General features: G+C 40.0%; 1 protein-coding gene across 3 annotated transcripts; it reads left to right on the forward strand.

The window, feature by feature from the left end:
- The first annotated feature begins 9812 nt into the window (after nt 1–9812).
- On the forward strand, nt 9813–21779 carry LOC145824541 (uncharacterized). 3 transcript variants are annotated; one of them, XM_082924546.1, is made up of 10 exons: nt 9813–10413; nt 16369–16669; nt 16769–16798; nt 16887–17137; nt 17218–17424; nt 17504–17593; nt 17689–17775; nt 17871–18212; nt 18310–18393; nt 21541–21779. In XM_082924546.1, exons 2-10 carry the CDS (start codon nt 16375–16377, stop codon nt 21550–21552), a joined length of 1398 nt encoding a protein of 465 aa, XP_082780672.1. In that variant the 5' UTR covers nt 9813–10413; nt 16369–16374; the 3' UTR covers nt 21553–21779. The 3 variants fall into 3 exon arrangements, with proteins under 3 accessions (XP_082780672.1, XP_082780671.1, XP_082780673.1); XM_082924547.1 differs by lacking the exon at nt 9813–10413 and adding an exon at nt 16100–16236; XM_082924545.1 differs by lacking the exons at nt 9813–10413; nt 16769–16798; nt 16887–17137; ... (4 more) ...; nt 18310–18393; nt 21541–21779 and adding exons at nt 13945–15285; nt 15375–15474; nt 15550–16236 and having other exon boundaries at nt 16369–16486.
- Nucleotides 21780–23029: the final 1250 nt, after the last annotated feature.

Here is a 23029-nt window from a genome sequence, read left to right on the forward strand (position 1 = left end):
GTCCTACAAACACATGGCAAAGCATACTGAATGCGCTTCTCAAACAAGTCTCACATGCATGCAAATGATCTCAGAAAATATGCTGGAAGTCAAAACACTATTTTACATGTCAGGAAGACATGCTGGGTACCAACCAGGTCTTTGCTGAGGTCCCACACCTCCTGGCCGAGGTGTGGCTACCCTGGCTTCGGCATGAGGCTGCATGCCGAGGTGCTCACAAGACAAACTAAAGGTGTAAGTGATCATGCAAGGTAGGCCAAGGTGAGATATGATGCTTGGCCTAAGTGTGAGGTCTAGGTAAGAGTGATCTCGGCGACTACACTTCGGGAAGTGAGGTCTGGAGATCTAGGTTTCCACCCGTGAAGAACAGGAAGAACATGAACATGAAGGTCATGAAGAACATGAATGCTAAAATCATAACTTCTTTGTTACAAAATCTGGGATTTCATGCTATGAGTTCGAAAACATGGACCTGGGTACCCATACTTGAAAATCATATGAAAACAAACACAAAAACATGAATTTAGGGAAGTGCTTCCGGATCAAAACATGACTTTTCTTGAAGAACACATGAATGCTATTTTCTCTTTCTAAAACCAAACTTCAAAGCAATGCATAGCTTACAAATCATATTCAATCATGCAATGCAATAACATAAACATAAGGAACGACAAGAGCAGATTAAGAATCTAACCTTAGAACACGGATCTAACGGTTCAATCTCTAGGGATCAAGCTTGGAAATCTACCTCCTCTCAAGAACTCTTCTTCCTCACCTAGAGTTTCTCTCTCCTATTCAAAACAAAGATATAGAAATGATAGGTTTCCTCTCTCTATCGGCTAACTTAACACTCAGCTCGGACACGTGGCAACGGCTGGTTGGTTCTCTTCAAAAAGGTGATAGGTTGACAAGACAAGACTATGACAAGGTGTATCTAACAAGTTATTCGGTAAAGCACTCTGGCAAGTGATGACATCGGCTAACAACAAGACGTCAGCAACTAAGGTGACAATGACCTCGGCTAGGAAGGACAACACTTGACTAAGCTGTGCCACACCTTGGCCTAGATGCGCCACACCTCGGTCTAGGTCATACCACTCCAGGACAAGATCGCTTAGGTGCAAAAGTAACATCTCGGCCTAGATAATACACATCTCGGCCTTAGTGATTCACACCTCGGCCTAAATAATGACATCTCGGCCAATATGTCAAGGCGAAGATGGAGGTCAACAAAGGGGTTCCAAGACACTTCTAGACTGAAGATGACCTCGGCTTGGAATGATCTAGGCTTAACATAACCTAGGCTTGGCATGACCTAGGCTTAACATAACAGGAAAGGGACAAATCATGCATACAATGCTTAGACAAATCATGCATACAATGCTTAGACAAATCACATAAACACAAAACAAGACAAGATTCATGAATGCAAATTTATCGAGACAAAGTTATGTAAATGAACATGAATATGACTATGACATGAATATGGGTCGTTACAGCATCTTAACATGGAAAAACATACAAATGTATGCAAACACGACTAGGACATAAAATGTGGGTTGTTACAATGGTAGTGGCGGGTGGGTGGCTGGTGGGTGGTGGTGGTGGTGGTGGCGGTGGCGAGGGGTGGTGTAGATACCCCATTTTTGACCGTTCTCAAGACTTGGACGTCACCGTTTGAACACTCGGCGATCATCCTTGTTTGTGTTCGTCTTGAGTTTCCGGAGGTCTCGGCTACGCGCCTTGCCTAAGGATCTCTCGACTTTACTGTTTTGTGTTTGGTTTTGCACTAAACACTTGTGTTTTTGCTTTGGAGGGCAGGGAATGGCTTGTTGGCCATCCCCACACTCCACCGGCCATGGCTTGAGGCCACCGGCTGTGTTTTGTTGCCATCGGCCAAATGTTTGGCCGACCGGCACTCTAGATGGTCGACCGATCATCTATTTTGGTCAAATTGCATTTTTGGCTGGTCAACCACTGTTCATCTGCTTTTGCAGATATTTTTATGCCAGCTATGCTAGCTGGCATACACTTTACTCCCCTCCATACACGTGTATGGAGGGATTTCCCTCTTGACTAGCTTGTTTGGAAAGCTTTACAAGAGGGATTGTCTATAAGAGAGAGCCTCTTCTCCCTCCATTAGGGTTACAAAAATTTTCAGAGCTTTGAGTTTTAGGGTTAGGGTTTGTTCATACTCTATCTCTATATCTCTCCATCTCTTGAGTGTTTTGTGTGTGTTTAGTCTTAGTTTTGCACACAAACACCTACCATTACACCATACCTTAGTTGCTGAGGCATAAGGGGCTTGTTCTTGGAGGTTTTGGACTAGTTTGAACCTAAGGAAGCTGCTGATCTTCCATTTTTGAAGAGGGTCTACAAGGGTAACAATCTTACCCCTTTTTCCCCATTTTTGCATAGCTTTTTCACCTATCTTGCAACTGTTTTTAGACTTTGTGTATAACATATAAAAGTCTTGTTTTTGCCTGCTCTAAATAGTTGTTTGACAGTGTTTTGAGCTTTGGGGTTGTTTGACCCCTCTTAGGGCTTGTTTAGCCCCATTTTGTGCCATTTTGGTTGAGCTCCGGGACCACCTTGTTTGGGCCTTCTCACCACTGAAATCTTGAGGGATTTCAGTGGTAAGGATGGTGCCTTGAGGTCCTAAGAAGGAGAGGGTCACCCCCTCTCCTTGTTGTCCTTGAAAAGGGCCATTTTAGCATCTTGAGTGAGCATCTTATTTAGATTCATGTTGGCCATATCTTAGCTGCTATATAGTGTTATTTTGCCATGCTATAGCACTGTTTTATGTTGGTTTAGGCACACCATGCTTGTTTAGCATACATGTCTTGTAATGTCATCATTTGCCTTAACATGTACTTAGCATGTAGATTACCATGCTTGCTTGTTTTGGCCAAGCTTTGTGAAGCTTTTAGGCTTGTTTTGCCATGGTTAAGGTCTGATGTAGGTTGTCTTAGCCATGCTTGCCATGCTTTGTTTAGCCTCTTTGCATTCTTGGCTCGTAAGCCTCAAGTGTATGAACCATGAGCATGTATTACTTGCATTATTCCAGTGGTTTGGAACCATTTAACATGTCATTTCAGTTTTCATGACATGCTTGCACGCTTGCATTTGATGCCCCTTTAATGTGTTAAAAGGTTGTTGTCTTATGCCCCTTGTTTAGGCCCTTGTGCATGCTTGCATGTTTAAGCCATTTACATGCCATCTAAATGTGTTATTGGCTTTGTCTTAATATGCTAAAACTCTGATTTTGGTTGCTTGATTCATGCCATGTTTGATTTTGCTAAGTGTAGTTCAATACACCTTTGGCTCACCTTGAATTTTGGCTTTGCTTGCATGCCTTGTTTGTCTTGTCTAGTTGGTTTGGCACCTTTCATGACTTGATTTTCAGAGCTTATAATGCATGCCATTTGTCCATGTTTTCATCCTCTTAAGTGTGCTTGAGAGTTGTTCTTCAATGCCTAAGTGTTGGTCCTTGTGTGCATGCATGCTTGCATGTTATTTGGTCCTCCTTCTCTTAGCAATTGGCCACTGTTTTGGGCTTAGTATAGAGGTGCCCAAATTAGTTTAAGTCCATTATTCGCATGTTGTTGCATGCTCACCTTATGTGTTGTTGCATACTTGTGTGTTGTTACATGTTTAGGTTGTTTAACATGTTTGCTCCATGTGTTGTTGCATGCTTGAACATCCACATTGCATCTTGCACACTTGTTGGTTTGCATTGCCTCATGCCTTGCATGCTTGCTTGCTTAGGTTGTATGCTTAGTATGCATTGTGCATTGCATGTCCATGTTGCATACTTAGTTAACATGCCTAGGTTGCATTGCATTGGCATGCATGTTTTGCCTCTCGAATTGAGTATAATAAAGGTTGAGCCTCACTTGTTTGTTTGATGTGTATCTCATTTGAAATCAAAGTGCACACTTGGTTTCTTGGGCCATCACGCATTGAAATGCGCGATTGGTGGTCCGAGAATCGAGAACCATGTCCCTTTGAGTCACAAACATGATAAGGGATGTGTTGGTGCACACATTTGCTTGGAATGCATTGCCATGCCTTGTTTTGCCCTCTGCTGCTGTCAAAACAGGTTCTGCAGGAAGTTTTGGCCAGTCGGCTACATACAGTGCTGGCCGACCAACAATTTGTGGCCGATATCTCCACAGGTGGTCGATGACCATTCCCCATGGCCGGTGACCATTCCTCATGGCCGGTGGTGTTCCACAGCACTCAGAGAAGCAACCTTGGAGTTTGTGCAATTTTTAGAGGTGCCAAACAATAAAAACAGAGGCAACTTGTGCATGGCAGTGGACTTCCGAGCGGAACCGAGCATGCATTGCATTGGGCCCTCTTCCCGAGACTGTTTACTGTTTTATTAGATTAGTTAATTTTCTTAACTAGTTTAATTTATCTATAATAATTAATTAGCTTGTAGGTTAATTAATTGTATTATTCTTTTGGTCCCTCCGAGCGAGGGCGAATTTGTAATAAGTGTGGGTGCGTGTGTGCATGTTTTCCAACCCCCACTTCTTTCTCCCTTTTACTTACCTGCTTTGATGGTTAGTATTAGGACATATTTAATTTAGCATACCTTATGCTATGCATGCGTGCATCATTCATCAGTATTGCATGCACCGGGCTCGGCGCATCATGCTAACTGCATAAGTATTTCAAATCTAACTTGAATACGTGCATCAAATGGTTACATTTCACATGCCATCCTAGGATTAGACGAGCCTATCCTAATTGCATTCTGTATGCGTTGCATTAGGCACTTAACATGGACTTGGATCATACATTGATTGCTAACGAGTTCTTTGTTTTGGCTTGGAGTACACTGTAAGTATTTTGTACTTTAGTATCTCGCACGAGTGTGAATGTTAACATGACAGCATGCTTACCATGTGGCTAGATGCTTATGTGATATGAACTGTCTGAATTCCTGTGGGTGAAGGTTGGATTGTTTGAGTTGGAAAAACTCATCAAAATCCGTGTTTGAGCTTACTCGCGAGTAGCAAATTTCAAAACATTTTCCAAACAAACGGATATGCAAAGCTTTGTTCCAAATTAGGCGATCTAGGCTATACTTGTTTTGCTGTGCGCATCACATAGTAATTCTAGCTAATTAACCGGAATAAGAACACATAACGTTTTCAAAATTGGATATCATGGCTAGTAGAGGCCGATCTTCGGATCGGGCGAGAGGGGGTGCTCATAGCTGACCTTCCCAATCGTACCCAAGTTCCCGAGCCGAGGCAACTTTGGTAATGACGGACACGTGACCTTAGGCAAACGAGTCAGGGTTTCCTAAATTCTCCCATTAAAAAATATTTAGGTGGCGACTCTGTATCTGACAAAGCAGTCCATGTTTGGCACTTCTTTTCTAAAAATCTGTTTTCTCAAAACGATTTGCCGGATTTGGACTCTTTAGTTCAGACTAAGAACCGTGACACCGAAGGGAGTCCGAACTGTGACACCATAAAGCCTGAGGGCACGTCTACAGGTGGGTGGTGGTGGCGAGTGGGTGGCAGGTGGGTTGGTGGTGGCGGGTGGTGAGTGGTGGTGATAGGTGGTGGTAGGGAATGGGTGATTGGTGGTGGTGGCGGAAGACGGTGGTGGAAAATGGTGGCGGGTGGTAGCTAGTGTTGGGTGGTAAAAAAAAAACTGAAAACTCAAAACGTGAACTCATTTTTTGAGTTTACATTTTTTGGCCAAATTTATAAACTGAGACCATTGATTTATATTTACAAAAATTAAAAAAATTCAAATAAAAACTTGTTTGGTAAATTTTTGATTTATAAATCAATGGTATCTGTTTATAAATTTGGCCAAAAAATATAAAGTCAAAAAATGAGTTTAGGTTTCGAGTTTTGAGTTTTTTTTTTTTTTTTTTTTTTACCACCAAACACTAGCCACCACCCACCACCATTTTCCACCACCGTCTTCCGCCACCACCCCCACCCCCTACCACCACTCACTACCCACCTGCCACCACCACACACCACCCGCCACCACCACCCACATGCCACCCACTCGCCACCACCATCCACCTCTCACCACCGTCGCCGCTACCACCACCACCACCACCACCACCTGCCACCCGTCACTACTATCCACCACTCGCCACCACCACCCACTTGTTTGGTAAATTTTGATTTATAAATCAATGTTCTCAGTTCATAAATTTGGCCAAAAAATATAAACTCAAAAAATGAGTTTACATTTTGAGTTTTCAGTTTTTTTTTTTACCACCCAACACTAGCCACCACCCGCCACCATTTTCCACCACCGTCTTTCGCCACCACCACCCACCCGCCACCACCACCTACCACACACCACCTGCCACCACCACCACCCACCCCTCACTGCTGTCGCCGCCACCACCACCACCACCACCTGCCACCCGCCACTATCATCCACCGCCCGCCACCACCACCCGCCACCACCATCACCCATCACCCACCCGCCACCCACGTGCCACCACCACCACCACCACCACCCACTCGCTACCGCCCACCACCCGCCACCCGCCACCGTCACCCACCCACCCACCCACCCATCACCACCAACCACCTGTCATCCACCCACCACCACCCACCACCACCAGCCACCCACCACCAGCCACCACCACCACCACCAGCCACCCACGTGCCATCACCACCCACCACCGCTGCTGTTGCCACCACCGCCCACTCGCTACCACCCGCCACCATCACCCACCCACCACCACCACCTGCTACCTACCCGCTACCACCACCCACCCGTCACCACTCGCCATCCACTACCCACTTGCCACCACCATCCACCAACCCATCACCACTTTCCACTACTATCTTCTGCCGCCACCACCTGCCACTTGCCATCACTTTCCACCACCTTCTTCTGCCGCCACTACTACCCACCCACCCGCCACTTGCCACTACTTTTTACCACCGTCTTCTACTGCCGCCACTTGTCTCCACCCACCACCACTTGCCATTTCTCACTCTTTTTTGTATTTAAAATTTTTTTTAAACATTTTGTCTAAACCAAACGCGTTTGTAATTTATGTTTTTCTAAAAATAAACAAAAATCAGTTTATAAAATTTTTGTAAATATAAACTGAAAATGTAAACGTTACCATTCACTGAAAATGTCCTATGTTGTCATTTAAAGAACCTAAGAAGGTTATTGATTAAGGCCTCATTTAGGAAGTTACATTTTTAGTGACCTTTTAGTTAAAATATGAGGTGAAAAAAATTAAAATATGTTTAGAAAGAATTTTTTGACTTTTTATAAAAAAATATGAAAAAAAATAAAGTGAATAAGAATGAATATTTGACTTTTTGTATGAGTTTTTTTATTTTTTATTTTTTATTTTTTTATTGACCTTTTTAATAGCTTTTTGGGGACCATTCCAACCTTCTTTAGCCTCCGTTTGGGAAGTGGGTTGGCTTTTTGGCTTTTTGACTTTTTGGTTATTTTAGCCTGGGCTATTTTAGCCTGGTTTGGGAAGGGCTTTTTGGCTTTTTGGCTTTTTTAGTTTTTTTTGTGAGAGAGGATTGTAATGATTATGGGTTGGATTTGATGTTTTGTTTTTTGTGGCTAAAATAGCCTATTTTGTTTTTTGTGACTATTTTAGCCAAAAAAGCCTGGCTTTTTGCTTGCCAAACGGAGGCTAGTTGTTTTCTATTTCCACCGTCATTGTGCAATAGCCGTAAGCAATTTGTTTTTTAATTTCTTTTTAGGTGGCCTTTTTCTATGAAAAAATGTTATATTCACATTTACTTGCTTATTTATTTATTTATTGATATTTATTTTTTTTATTATTATATTCTCTTATTAATCTTTAAGTTCTATGCAATTATAATAGACATGCATGATATATCACTTTGACAAATTCTATTAATTTAACTTAATATGTTCTTACAAAAAAATAAAATAAAACAAAGTATTAGAATTTTTTTTTTTTGTATTTATCCTTGCAATTATATTAGATTATAATGCTATGCAATAAATGCTACAATTCTAATTATGTAAAAGAAGTAATACGTGACATGGAGTATCCGATACTTCAGTATTAAGTATCCGATATTTCAAAATAAATGAAAATTTAATTAAGAAGTATCTAATATTTTTAATAAGTATTTGATACGTATCTGTGAGTATTCCAGGCGTATCGGTATCCGATACGGATACGCCACTTTTTTTGAAATATCTATGTTCATGAGTTTTAAGATATTCTCTGTTGTTCTAGCACTATTACTCCTATATACTACACCACTGGCATTACCCTTGTACTAATTGGAACTAGGTAATAGGATGTTTTTTTTTTTTTTTGGAAAATGACTGATCACCTTGTCCAAATTTTATGATCCTATTATTTGTCACTGGTTGAGACAGTTCGTTAATTATGTGCTATGATATGCTTTTATTTTCAGGTACAGTTTCTATATGAAAGATTATAATTTAATAACAAATAAGATAAATCACACTGTTTACATCAGTATTTTATCAAAAATTGTGTTCTTAATTTAGGAAACACAAGCAGCAAACAGCTTGGGACATCTTAAAACGGCCCAAAGAGAACAAGGGGACATCACATATCATATTGAAAATGCACCTGAAAGGAATTTGATAAAGAATAATGAATGTTCATCCGGAAGAGGTTCTCTGTCCAATTGTTTTCTGAAACCAAACAAACAAGGGAAGCAAAATACTAAAGTACCCCGCCCGCAACCCAAAAAACAAAGAAGAAAAATGCATTATAACTGGAAGAGATTTTTCTGAAACTAATGAAGAAGATATGACTTGTTTTATGCACTCCAGTGTTACAATGCTAGCAGGTCGTACTACTGCTAAAGCGAACCAGGATCTATAACTCATTCCAGGTCTCTGAAAGTTGGGTGTTAGGCTCAAGCATTTTGCTGTGGACAACCTAAGACATAGGAGAAATTATTCAATTCGACATCATGATTTTGGATTACCCAAATAATCAAGTTTTAAGAAATGTAATAGTTATTTTTTGAGATTTAATTTTGTAAATATAAATTTTAAATTTTGATTTGTTTTTAATTTAAATTATTTATTTTCGTTAGATAAAATTGATAGAAAAATTCGGGATTTATTTTGTTATAAAGGTCAAAATTGAAGATTTTTTTTATAATTTTTTTCTTATTAATAACATATTGACAAAGTTTTTTAAATTACTCCATATATTATGATTTTTTTTCTCTCTCTCTCTATTGTTCCCATTGATCGGGCATATTGCTGACATGGAATTCCAAATCCATGAAATAACTTCACTGGAATTAGGGTTCATATCATCCAAAAAATATATATATATTTGTTATATGGTAAATTATGGGTGGATTGGGTTTGATCTATACTTAAGCATCTCTAGTGGGATGCTATAATGGCTGTTATTGTCAAATTATATCAACTCCACTTTAAAAAAACCTTTTATGCTCTAAAAGGCTATAGGTCTCTTTAGTGTAGCTATTAAAATAGTTTATAAATTATATCTTAACAGATTATAAATTATGATTTTAATCAAAAATTGTTAATATGTTTGATGTACCTGTTGGATTATAGATTTAAGTTGCTGAGTAGTGTTTGTTAAATAAACTGTGAAATATCTTTTTTAATTAATTTTTATTTTTTGTTTGTCTACATTTCTCATAAATAATAATAATAATAATAATAATAATAATAATAATAATAATAATAATAATAATCTATATTCCATTTGGGTCTTTTTCCATTTTTAAAAAAATAAAAAATAAAAAAATCTAAAAACATAACCATAAATTAACACTACAAGAAAAGAGGGCAAAAAAGACGGAATTATTAGCGACGGCGCGATCCCCGTCGCAAAAAATGGTATTTTGCGACGGCAAAACAAACCGTCGCAAAAAAGTAGTTTTAGCGACGGCGTTTAACCGTCGGCAATAAACTACACGGGCGAGTATGAAAATCAGGAACTATTAGCGACGGCAATGTTGAACCGTCGGGAAAAAAAACTATTTGAGACGGCAAAAATTTTGCTGTCGCAAATACTCGACCATTTGCGACGGCAAAAATCCGTCGCAAAAAAGTAATATTAAAACGGCGTCGTTTGGTAATCGTTTTGTATAATTTGCGACGGTGTAAACCTTACCGTCGCAAAAAGTAAAAAAACATTTTCCCCCCTCTTCCCTCTCATCTTGCCGCTCGGTTCCATCGCAAAATCCCTAAAATTGATTTGAAGCACAAAATCCCTAAAATCCCTAGCTCGGCCTCTCATCTTGCCGCTCAATTTTCCCCCAAACCAGCGACGGGCGACCGGCGACGAACGGCGAAGGGCCAGCGGTGGTGCGGTGGTGCGGCGACGACGAACGGCGAAGGGCTAGCGGCGGTGCTTCGACGACGACAGCAACTCAGGTATGCTCTCTCTCTCTCTCTCTCTCTCTCTCTGCATATATATATATATATATATATATATGTATGTATGTATCTGCTCCATTATGTTTTCAATAGTATGCTCAGATGTGGAGTGTCAAAGGGTTCTCGTCATGTGAAATAAGTTACTGGAAAAAATCTTAATTTCTCAAATCAAGTGATGCTTTTTCTGTGTTTTAGTAAGTAATTGTGAATTACTTAGAGAAACATTTGAAGATGATTTGTCATTGAAATTCCATTTTGCTATGTTTATTATAAGAACTTGACTGGTGCATTTGATCTCGAATGAAGTTGCAGTACTGGCATTTTTTATTGCTTTTGGTAAAGCTAAAAAATCTTCTATATTGCACACCTCAATCACTAATTTTATAAAATTAGTTTTGGTACCAGTAAAGTATTTTCAAAATGTTAATAAAGGAATTTAACAATATTAGGATTTAGCTTACAAGTATAACTGTGTGTGTGTGTGTGTGTGCATGGTGAGTGTGCTTAAAAAATATCAGCAGAATTTGATCCTTTAGATTTTTTGTCACTGCCGAGAAGCTGCAAAATGTAAATTGGAGATACAACATATTGATCTAATCTTTGAGGTTTTGAAGTTCTAAATTTCTGAATAATCTAAAAACCTTGGTTTAGGCTTTTAGCAGCTAGACATCCACCACTCATCGTGTGTTGCACACACTGTTAGTTTGTGAATAGGTTTCAAATTGGCAATATAGCCTCTCTCTCTCTCTCTCTCTCACACACACACACACACACACACGTATTTAAATGTATGTAAGGCTTATTTTCTCCAATAATCTGACTTTCTATGTCTCATCAAAAGGTTTTGAGAATTAATGAATTTGACAGCAGTGGTGGGGCAAGATGACAGATTTTTATTTGGTGGGGATACTGAAATTTTTTTGTGTGAAAGACAACATTTTTAGGAGTTCAAAATCAGTAAAATTTGAGGTGCATCACACAAGTCGTATATGGACTCACTTGAGAGACTTTGCATAGGGGTTTTAAGTAAATTCCCATTTGGACCAATTGTTCATTCCAAGATTCCAAATACAAAATCAGCCACAAGATTTGAAAAAGGTAAAATGTTCCTGCAGATGAGAACTACCCATGATTAGTTAAGACTTGTATACTTGGTAAACCCTAATAAATTATTGATAACACAAAGCCTCAGACAGTTAATACATTTTTTTTTTTCTATTCAAGACAGTTAATACATTCTGTTGTTCCTTTTGATGACACTATATAATATTCCAAATCCTCCATTGACTCTATGATACACATTTTTGAGAGAATTTTTTTTATTTTGAATATATGGGAGAAAGACGTAATATGGGAAGGGAAACCTTTGTTTACGAGACTGTGATAAGACTTGAGCCTTTGACTTTCTACTATGTATACAAGAGTTCTGGTAAACTGAATTAGCTCTAATTGGTTTGTTGTTAGGCTTTTGTGCGAGTTTGCAAGATAATTTTCAATTAAAAATGGAGTTTTGTTGTTTATGAGTAATCCTCCAAACCCATGATCACATTGATAAGGTTTGCAATTGGATAGAAGGACAATATACTATTGAAACCTTTGTAAAATAAGGGGCAGCTTCCTTCTCTTAAAAAATAAAAAATAAAAATACTCAAGCTCTACCAACTCTCCAAATCATTCAATCATCTTCTAAGAAAGAATCAAATAAGATTAAAAAAATGTAAAGAATAGACTTCGCTTATCTCCTATCTTTTTAGATGGCACATGTAATACATTCGTGTGTAATACATTCGTGTGTAATATTAGGAAATCCGATAAAAAATTCATTTATACATAATATTACTCTTTTTTTAAAAGTAAAATAATAGACTTCGCTTATCTCCTATCTTTATATAGACTCGATTCATTCTAAACTCCTAACTTTATCATAAGTCGTACTTTAATAGAATAATATGTTTATTTTATAAGTTTATCTGTAGGAAGATACATTGATCTGATAGTTTATCTTTTAAATTTTTATATGATTATAATATACACATTCATGTTAAACATGTAATATGACATACATGATATATGTCCATAATTAAGTTTTGAACAAATAGATAAATAAAATAATGCACCATCAGTAAAGTCCCCTTTCCTCGTTATCCTTTTACTCAATTTACTTTTCTTTTGGAGCTTTGGAATGGAAGTGTACTACTTGTTTTGATAGATGAGGGTGTAATACGTAGGTATTATATTTGGAGTTACTTTGATGAGATATTTTTGTGGATGTCTACAGATGATGGATAAGAGTTGGATTGATTTGCCAAATAGGATGTCGAGCGAATACATTAATGGGATTGATGAATTCCTTGTGTTTGCCTACACCAATAGGGTTGAAGGTTCGATGATCAGTTGTCCGTGTAGGAAGTGTGAGAATCGATACTATTTTGTACGAGAGGGTGTACGGGAGCATTTGATTTTGAATGGTTTTTTTAAAAAATACAAACATTGGATTAATCATGGGGAATCTTACGTATCTGTACATGGAAATCGAGAGAATGAAACATTAGCTAATTTAGACATTGGGGATGATATGATTGGAATGATACAAGGGGCTATGGGAAATCCACATGCCGGTACAAGTGTTGAGGGTGATGACCCACAGGGGCCTGATCCCCATGCATCTGAATCCCAGCTCGGTCCAAATGCAGAGACTGCAAAGTATTTCAAACTTCTTCAAGATGCACAAAGTGAATTGTATCCGGGTTGTCAGAAGTTCACATCTTTGTCATTCATTGTTCGACTTCTACATTTGAAGGTGCTTAATCAGTGGACAGACAAGTCTGTTGACATGTTGCTTGAGTTATTGAATGAGGCGTTCCCGTTGGGTGTAAAACTACCGGACTCATATTATAAAGCTCAAAAGGTCACAACAGATTTGGGCTTTACGTATGAGACGTGGGATGCATGTCCCAACAGTTGCATGTTGTTTCGAAACGAGGACGCCAATCTTGATAAATGTGTCATATGCAACAGTTCTAGATGGAAATCAAATGGTGATGGTGGTTCAAATGGTCCTAACAAAGGTGGCAAACAAATAGCTGCAAAACAGATGAGGTATTTTCCTTTAAAGCCAAGGTTGCAGAGGTTGTTTATGTCATCCAAGACGGCCAAGTTCATGAGATGGCATGCAGAGGAACGAACTGATGATGGCGTCTTCAGGCATCCTGCTGACTCCCTTGCATGGAAAGATTTTGACCGTCGGAATATTGACTTTAGTAATGATTGCCGAAGTGTAAGGCTTGGCTTAGCATCTGATGGTTTTAACCCATTCAGGACGATGAATATAGTTCATAGCACTTGGCCTGTTGTGCTCATTCCATACAACTTGCCGCCATGGATGTGCATGAAGCAACCATTTCTAATTTTGTCCGTGCTTATTGACGGCCCGAAAGGACCTGGTGACAAGATTGATGTGTATATGCAACCGTTAATTGAGGAGTTGAACGAACTATGGAATGAGGGTGTGTCAACATTTGATGCATCAACAAATCAAATGTTTCAAATGCATGCAGCTTTACTGTGGACAATTAGTGATTTTCCTGCATACGCAAACTTGTCAGGATGGAGCACTAAAGGCGAATATGCATGTCCTTGTTGTAATACGGAAACTACATCGTGTTGGTTGAAGCATAGTAGGAAACAATCATACTTGGGTCATCGCAGATTTTTACCTACTGGCCATAAATTCCGGAAGGATAAAGTATCATTTGATGGTAGTCGGGAAGTCAGACTCAAACCAAAATTGTTGTCTGGAACTGAGATGTTGCTACAATTAGAATCTGAGGGTATTTTAACCCAATACAAGAGGGATGACCTTAAGGAGAGGCATAGGAGACAGGTAGAGAAGGAGAAAGTTGGACATCGCACCCATAGTTGGAAGAAAAAGAGTATCTTTTATGAATTGCCATATTGGGAGCACAATCTAATAAGACACAACCTCGATGTGATGCATATAGAGAAGAATGTTTGTGATAATGTGTTGTGGACAATATTAGGGGTTGCAGGAAAATCGAAGGATGGTGTTAATGCTCGGCGTGATTTACAAGATATGAATATTAGAAAACCCCTACATTTGCAGTTAAGAGGGTCGAATAAAGCCTATTTACCACCAGCACAATTCACGATGACCAAGGATGAAAAAGATTTGTTCTTGAAAGTGTTGAAGGAAGTAAGAGTTCCCGACGGGTATTCATCCAATATATCACGTCGTGTGCGCTCACATGATAGAAGTATTGGGGGTCTTAAGAGCCACGATAGTCATATTCTGATGCAACAACTTATTCCATTGGCTATTCGAAGATCGTTACCAAAGAATGTAATTGAACCCTTGATTGAATTGAGCAATTTCTTTAGACAATTGTGTTCGAAAGTGAATCGTGCGACGGATTTGCAATATATTCAAGATCGTATCGCTCTAACACTTTGTCATCTAGAGAAAATATTTCCTCCGAGTTTTTTTGATATAATGGAGCACTTGCCTATACATCTAGCTGATGAAGCCTTATTGGGTGGAGCAATTCAGTTTCGATGGATGTATCCAATTGAGAGGTATCTTCTTACTTTGAAGCAATACGTGCGTAATAGAGCTCATCCTGAAGGATCAATTGCTAAAGGATATCTTATGGAAGAATGCATGAATTTTTGTGCACAATATCTTAATGATGTGGAAACCAAATCTAGTCGACCCGTGAGAAACTATAGTGGTGCTGATAATTTGGGTCATGCTATTGGTGAAAACACAAGCTTTTATCTTGATAATACTTCTTGGGTACAAGCTCATCGGTACATCTTATTCAATACAAGCGCGGTTCAACCATTCATAAAGTAGGTTAAGTCACTCACTCAATATGTTATTATGTTTTATTGAATTTTCAACAAAATTTTTTGTATTGCTAAAATCTCAATCTACACAGCAAACACCTTGAAGTACTTCAGCTCAAAATGCCTCGTGTCGACGATCATCAGCTTCGGCGTGAACATTTTGAAACTTTTCACATTTGGTTCAAGGAACATGTATGTATTTAACTCTATAGATTCTAGTTACTTAAGTCGAACTACATTTAAATTTTACATTTTCGTGTTAAATAGGTCCAAACTTTGCGAAGGACTACTGATGTCATATTTTCTGAAGAGATTATTCTATTGGCAAATGGTCCTCATAACCTGGCAAGGAGGTTCAACGGGTATATACTGAATGGGTTTCGGTATCGAGTAAAGGCCATGGATGATCGTCGAGCCACACAAAATTGTGGTGTAGCTTTGAAGGCAGATACCATAAGTTATGCTAGTCGAAAAGACAAGAATCCTCGTGTGGGGTCTGTGTACTATTATGGACAATTGACAGATATTGTTGAGCTTCGATATTCCAATGAGAAGAAACATGTGTTGTTTAAGTGTGATTGGATTGACAATATTCACGGAAAAAAAGAAGATGTCTTCAATTTCACGTTGGTAAACTTCAATCATTTGTTGTACCGAGATGATCGAATTACCAATGAACCTTTCATCTTGGCGTCCCAAGCAGAGCAAGTTTGGTATGTTGCAGACCCGTTACAACCAGACTGGCAAGTCGTGGTGAAGATGTCTCAAAGAGGTTTATTTGATATGAGTTCGACTGACCCACAAATCGAGCCATACATAAGCCAACAATTGGAAGAAAATATAATGCTTCGTGATGAAGAAGTTGGTTGGGTGAGGGAAGCCGCAGAAGGGGAAACAGTTGATGTTCAAATAGGCTGATATTTAATCAACATTAGTAATTCAATTAAGGCAAAGGTTGTAGTTAATCATCAATTTCTTAATTTACTTTGTCTTTGTAATTGTATTAGTTCAATTAATGTCATATTATAGTTGATGACAACCCATTGTCTATGTTTCTAATGTCAATTAATGTTATATTGCTTGCAGATTATTATGGGAAGGAAGAGGAAGCCTGATCATCCCCGGCGCATGATGTCTGATGTGCTACATAACAGGACATCAGTAGCACCACCATCAGAGGACGCATCACATCGGCCACCATCGGAGGGGCCATTAGTGCCACCACCATCTGAGGGGCCATTAGTACCACCGCATCGACCACCATCAGTGGCATCACAGCAGCTACCATGTACTCAGCCCCCACGCCTACCATCGGTGCGTCCACCATCAGTGGCACCACAGCAGCTAGCATCCCGACTAGAGTCATCAGCTTATGAGCTATCCGCAGGTATATAAATTTGCCATTTTTTTTGTATGAAAATTATTTAAACATACATTTATTTATGCTCATTATATATAACTTGTTTATTCTCATTGAATTTTGCAGACCCTTCGTCTTCTTCACAGCCTACATCAGGTATAAGAATTCGATTTGTATTCACATAATTTAAATTTGCATTTGTTTATTACCGTTGCATATTGTTTATTGTTTTTGTATCTCGCAGGTCATGTTAGTTCTTCATCAATCTCGACTAGGCGTGGTAGAGGATGTGCCAAGGGCATTAAAGAGTGGGGTACTGGTAAAAAGCTGGACATACAATTTGATGAAAATTACTGCCCAATAGGGGATAACGTCGCTAAGTTAACTACTCAACTTGGCATCATTGTGCGGAATGGTAACATTGTTCCTCTTACTTTTCTTGACTGGAACAATGTGCCTGATGATATTGTTGATGCTATCTGGAAGGATGTGAAGGTAAAAGTATATTTTTGACCACAAATTCGAATTCCAAAATTGTGTTATTATTATTTACACTTTGAAATTGTGTTTTATAGGACAATTTGAATATATGTCCAGAGGAGTACAAGCCAATCTGCATGAAAAACTGCAACAGCATATGGAAGGATCACAAGAACAAGATTAAGGTTAAGTATTTCAAGCCTAGAAGTTCTGATCCTAATCTGAAGGATGATGTTCCTTTGCACATTGTGCCAAGCCAGTGGGAAGAACTTGTGGAGTATTGGCGTACTTCTGATGCTGAGGTATACAAATAAGTTATATTTATGATATGTAAACATACAAATCATATTTACATACTTACATTTGTTGAACCTGTTATAGAAAATTGCAAGTAGGAATGCTAAAAATCGGCGAGCTCACGGCATAGCTCATACCACAGGGCGTACTAGTTTCTCTCAGATACGACATGAGGTTTACATTTTATTGTTTTATTTTTGTATATAAATAAACATTGAATATTTGCAAATTATTTGGATTCTAATTTTTATATTTCTAAAAAAATGTAGATGACCAATAACGGGAAGTCTACTGATAAGATGAATGTTTGGCTTATGACACGTAGAGCAGATGACCCAGAGGTTATCCAGACCTTGGTAGTTTCCAAACACCTTTGATTGTATTTGAAGTTTATTTTATGTGTGTCAACCATCTTAATTTGGCATATACTTGTATGTCTTATTCAATACAGGATGAGTTTAATCGTCAACTCTCTATGCTACCTGAGGATGGTCAGACTTTGGAGGCTAGGAATGCCATTTTCCATGAGTTGATAGGTCATGACGGACATGGATATTGTCGCACATACGGGAGAATTGTGCCTCGGAGAGCGGTGTATAAAGATGGTGCTGGGCCATCACAGTCAACACCCCAACCATCGACTATTGAGCAGATCACGCAGCAGGTTCGTGCAGAGCTAAGGGATGAGTTGAAGGAGGAGCTGCGAGCAGAGTTCTCTACACATTTACAGCAGATGAGAGCTGAGATGATGGCGTTTGTGTCACAGGGGGCGAGTGTGGATCCCAACAGACAGGTTCGATATAAATTAAATTGTTTGATAGTTCAATTTTCACACAAGATTATGTATAAAATTCGAATATGATTAACACATTATGCATTGACTATCATAGGTTCCTGATGCATCGAGTGGCCACCGGGCATTTAGGGAATCTGCAGAAGATGAGAATCCATATACACCACCACCAGAAGATCAGGTATAAAATGTATCTTTGCATTCTTTACGTTGTAAGTTAAGAGACTTGTGGGAAAAGATGAGACGGTTTGGCACGAAATTTGGCACACACGACCGCCTAGGCACGAGAGACTTGTGGGAGAAGACGGGGCTCGAATCGGGTTCCCGGTTTTGGAGTTAGAGCCGGATTTCACTTTAGGCAAACTAGTTTCTTAAGAAACTTGAACTCGAGATGTTAACGCCCCAAAATCACCAAACGATGTCGGTTTGGCACGAAACTTGGCACACACGACCGCCTAGGCACGAGAGACTTGTGGGAGAAGACGGGGCTCGAATCGGGTTCCCGGTTTTGGAGTTAGAGCCGGATTTCACTTTAGGCAAACTAGTTTCTTAAGAAACTTGAACTCGAGGTGTTAACGCCCCAAAATCACCAAACGGCGTCGGTTTGGCACGAAACTTGGCACACACGACCGCCTAGGCACGAGAGACTTGTGGGAGAAGACGGGGCTCGAATCGGGTTCCCGGTTTTGGAGTTAGAGCCGGATTTCACTTTAGGCAAACTAGTTTCTTAAGAAACTGAAACTCGAGGTGTTAACGCCCCAAAATCACCAAACGGCGTCGGTTTGGCACGAAACTTGGCACACACGACCGCCTAGGCACGAGAGACTTGTGGGAGAAGACGGGGCTCGAATCGGGTTCCCGGTTTGGGAGTTAGAGTCGGATTTCGGTCTAGTCAAACTAGTTTCTTAAGAAACTTGAACTCGAGGTGTTAACGCCCCAAAATCACCAAACGGCGTCGGTTTGGCACGAAACTTGGCACACACGACCGCCTAGGCACGAGAGACTTGTGGGAGAAGACGGGGCTCGAATCGGGTTCCCGGTTTTGGAGTTAGAGCCGGATTTCACTTTAGGCAAACTAGTTTCTTAAGAAACTTGAACTCGAGGTGTTAACGCCCCAAAATCACCAAACGGCGTCGGTTTGGCACGAAACTTGGCACACACGACCGCCTAGGCACGAGAGACTTGTGGGAGAAGACGGGGCTCGAATCGGGTTCCCGGTTTTGGAGTTAGAGCCGGATTTCACTTTAGGCAAACTAGTTTCTTAAGAAACTGAAACTCGAGGTGTTAACGCCCCAAAATCACCAAACGGCGTCGGTTTGGCACGAAACTTGGCACACACGACCGCCTAGGCACGAGAGACTTGTGGGAGAAGACGGGGCTCGAATCGGGTTCCCGGTTTGGGAGTTAGAGTCGGATTTCGGTCTAGGCAAACTAGTTTCTTAAGAAACTTGAACTCGAGGTGTTAACGCCCCAAAATCACCAAACGGCGTCGGTTTGGCACGAAACTTGGCACACACGACCGCCTAGGCACGAGAGACTTGTGGGAGAAGACGGGGCTCGAATCGGGTTCCCGGTTTTGGAGTTAGAGCCGGATTTCACTTTAGGCAAACTAGTTTCTTAAGAAACTTGAACTCGAGGTGTTAACGCCCCAAAATCACCAAACGGCGTCGGTTTGGCACGAAACTTGGCACACACGACCGCCTAGGCACGAGAGACTTGTGGGAGAAGACGGGGCTCGAATCGGGTTCCCGGTTTTGGAGTTAGAGCCGGATTTCACTTTAGGCAAACTAGTTTCTTAAGAAACTTAAACTCGAGGTGTTAACGCCCCAAAATCACCAAACGGCGTCGGTTTGGCACGAAACTTGGCACACACGACCGCCTAGGCACGAGAGACTTGTGGGAGAAGACGGGGCTCGAATCGGGTTCCCGGTTTTGGAGTTAGAGCCGGATTTCACTTTAGGCAAACTAGTTTCTTAAGAAACTGAAACTCGAGGTGTTAACGCCCCAAAATCACCAAACGGCGTCGGTTTGGCACGAAACTTGGCACACACGACCGCCTAGGCACGAGAGACTTGTGGGAGAAGACGGGGCTCGAATCGGGTTCCCGGTTTGGGAGTTAGAGTCGGATTTCGGTCTAGGCAAACTAGTTTCTTAAGAAACTTGAACTCGAGGTGTTAACGCCCCAAAATCACCAAACGGCGTCGGTTTGGCACGAAACTTGGCACACACGACCGCCTAGGCACGAGAGACTTGTGGGAGAAGACGGGGCTCGAATCGGGTTCCCGGTTTTGGAGTTAGAGCCGGATTTCACTTTAGGCAAACTAGTTTCTTAAGAAACTTGAACTCGAGGTGTTAACGCCCCAAAATCACCAAACGGCGTCGGTTTGGCACGAAACTTGGCACACACGACCGCCTAGGCACGAGAGACTTGTGGGAGAAGACGGGGCTCGAATCGGGTTCCCGGTTTTGGAGTTAGAGCCGGATTTCACTTTAGGCAAACTAGTTTCTTAAGAAACTTAAACTCGAGGTGTTAACGCCCCAAAATCACCAAACGGCGTCGGTTTGGCACGAAACTTGGCACACACGACCGCCTAGGCACGAGAGACTTGTGGGAGAAGACGGGGCTCGAATCGGGTTCCCGGTTTTGGAGTTAGAGCCGGATTTCACTTTAGGCAAACTAGTTTCTTAAGAAACTTGAACTCGAGGTGTTAACGCCCCAAAATTACCAAACGGCGTCGGTTTGGCACGAAACTTGGCACACACGACCGCCTAGGCACGAGAGACTTGTGGGAGAAGACGGGGCTCGAATCGGGTTCCCGGTTTGGGAGTTAGAGTCGGATTTCGGTCTAGGCAAACTAGTTTCTTAAGAAACTTGAACTCGAGGTGTTAACGCCCCAAAATCACCAAACGGCGTCGGTTTGGCACGAAACTTGGTACACACGACCGCCTAGGCACGAGAGACTTGTGGGAGAAGACGGGGCTCGAATCGGGTTCCCGGTTTTGGAGTTAGAGCCGGATTTCACTTTAGGCAAACTAGTTTCTTAAGAAACTTGAACTCGAGGTGTTAACGCCCCAAAATCACTAAACGGCGTCGGTTTGGCACGAAACTTGGCACACACGACCGCCTAGGCACGAGAGACTTGTGGGAGAAGACGGGGCTCGAATCGGGTTCCCGGTTTGGGAGTTAGAGTCGGATTTCGGTCTAGTCAAAATTATTTACTAAACTATCTTTGTAATTATATAGTAGTTAATTTTTTTATATTTTTCTGTAATTAAAATATTAATACCATTATATTGTTATTAATTACTTTTATTTTGTTTTTTTCAGATATTTCCTTAGTTGCAGTTTGCTTCTTGTGGAATGCGGGCGTATAAAGATTATAACCAGCTTTTATTTTTTGAACCCACGAAGGAAGCAAGACGAAAACTTTTGGTTTTGATTTTGATTTTGATTTATGTTATTTAAATTTGTGAACAATATTATGTATGTATTATGCGACATTATGTAGTGGTATAATTTTTATTTCTGTATTGTTATTAATGGAACAACATTATGAATGTTCATCATGTGCCGTCTTTTGTTTATATATATATTTATATTATTATGTAATTTTTAGATTTTTTTTAGTTATTTTTCATTTAATACAGGTTTTTTTATATTTTTAATTATTTTTGTACGGTGATTTTTTTTTTAAAATTTTTTTTTGCGACGGCGGAACTCCCCCGTCGCAAAAATGGTATTAATCTTTTTGCGACGGCTCAAATACTGTCGCAAAAGGTAAGTATTAAATTGAGAATAAGATCTTTAGCGACGGCTTACGTTCCCGTCGCCAATGGTCATTAGCGACGATGCTTTTACCGACGGGAATAGGCAGTCGACAAAACAACTTTAGCGACGGCAAGTCTCTACCGTCGCAAAAAAACATATTTTCGTAGTTTTTTGGCGACAGAATTATGCCGTCGCAAAAATATGTTTTTACCGTCGCAAAAACAATTGCGACGGCTCTTGCCGTCGCTAAATCCCTTTTGCAACCCCCTCTCTTGCGACCCCCCACCTGCCGTCGCAAAAAACTGATCCCCGTCGCAAAAAACTATTAGCGACGGCGTTTGGAGTATTTGCGACGGCAAAACGCCGTCGCAAAAAACAGTTTTTTTTGTAGTTAGAAGCTGATAATCAGAAGTAAGGGATGAGCAGCTTCTCAGAATCAACTTTTTTGAGTTAAAATAAACTGTTAGAATCAGAAGTTGTTTGAAATAAGTTTAACCAAATAGTCCGAAATAACTTTTTCAAAGCTAATAAATTAGCTTTGAAAAGCTGAAACAAACACCCCCATAATAAAGGGAGGGATTCTCTCTAATTTAAACTGAAGCGATACTGTTTGGGTTATAGAGTCTACTATAAGTTTTGTTTTGATAATTTGAATTGTTCATTATTTAGAACGCTTCATGTATATCATCTACAAAAAAGAAAAAATTAGATCGATTCGATAATTGTAACATATTTATTTTATCATGTTTGTTTTAAGAAAATGAATTATTTATTTTCAAAATACACTTATCATTCATTTTTTAAGAGACAAACACAATAAAATAAAAATATTATAATTATTAAATTGATATTTTTTTTAACGGATAATATACCCAAAGAGTCTTAAAAAATCAATTATTCAGAAAACGGACCATGATGGGCCTCACGGGCCTGAACAACATCTCCCTAATCTAGATTTGGACTAGAGAGAATCTCATCTCTAAAACAGCTACAAGAAAATGGCAGCAACAAAATTTGTGCCAAATTTGACACAAGATTTGGCAATGAC

This window comes from Camellia sinensis, chromosome 4 (genome assembly GCF_055761805.1).
Source record: "Camellia sinensis isolate YWXY chromosome 4, ASM5576180v1, whole genome shotgun sequence".
NCBI classification, from domain to species: Eukaryota; Viridiplantae; Streptophyta; class Magnoliopsida; order Ericales; family Theaceae; genus Camellia; species Camellia sinensis.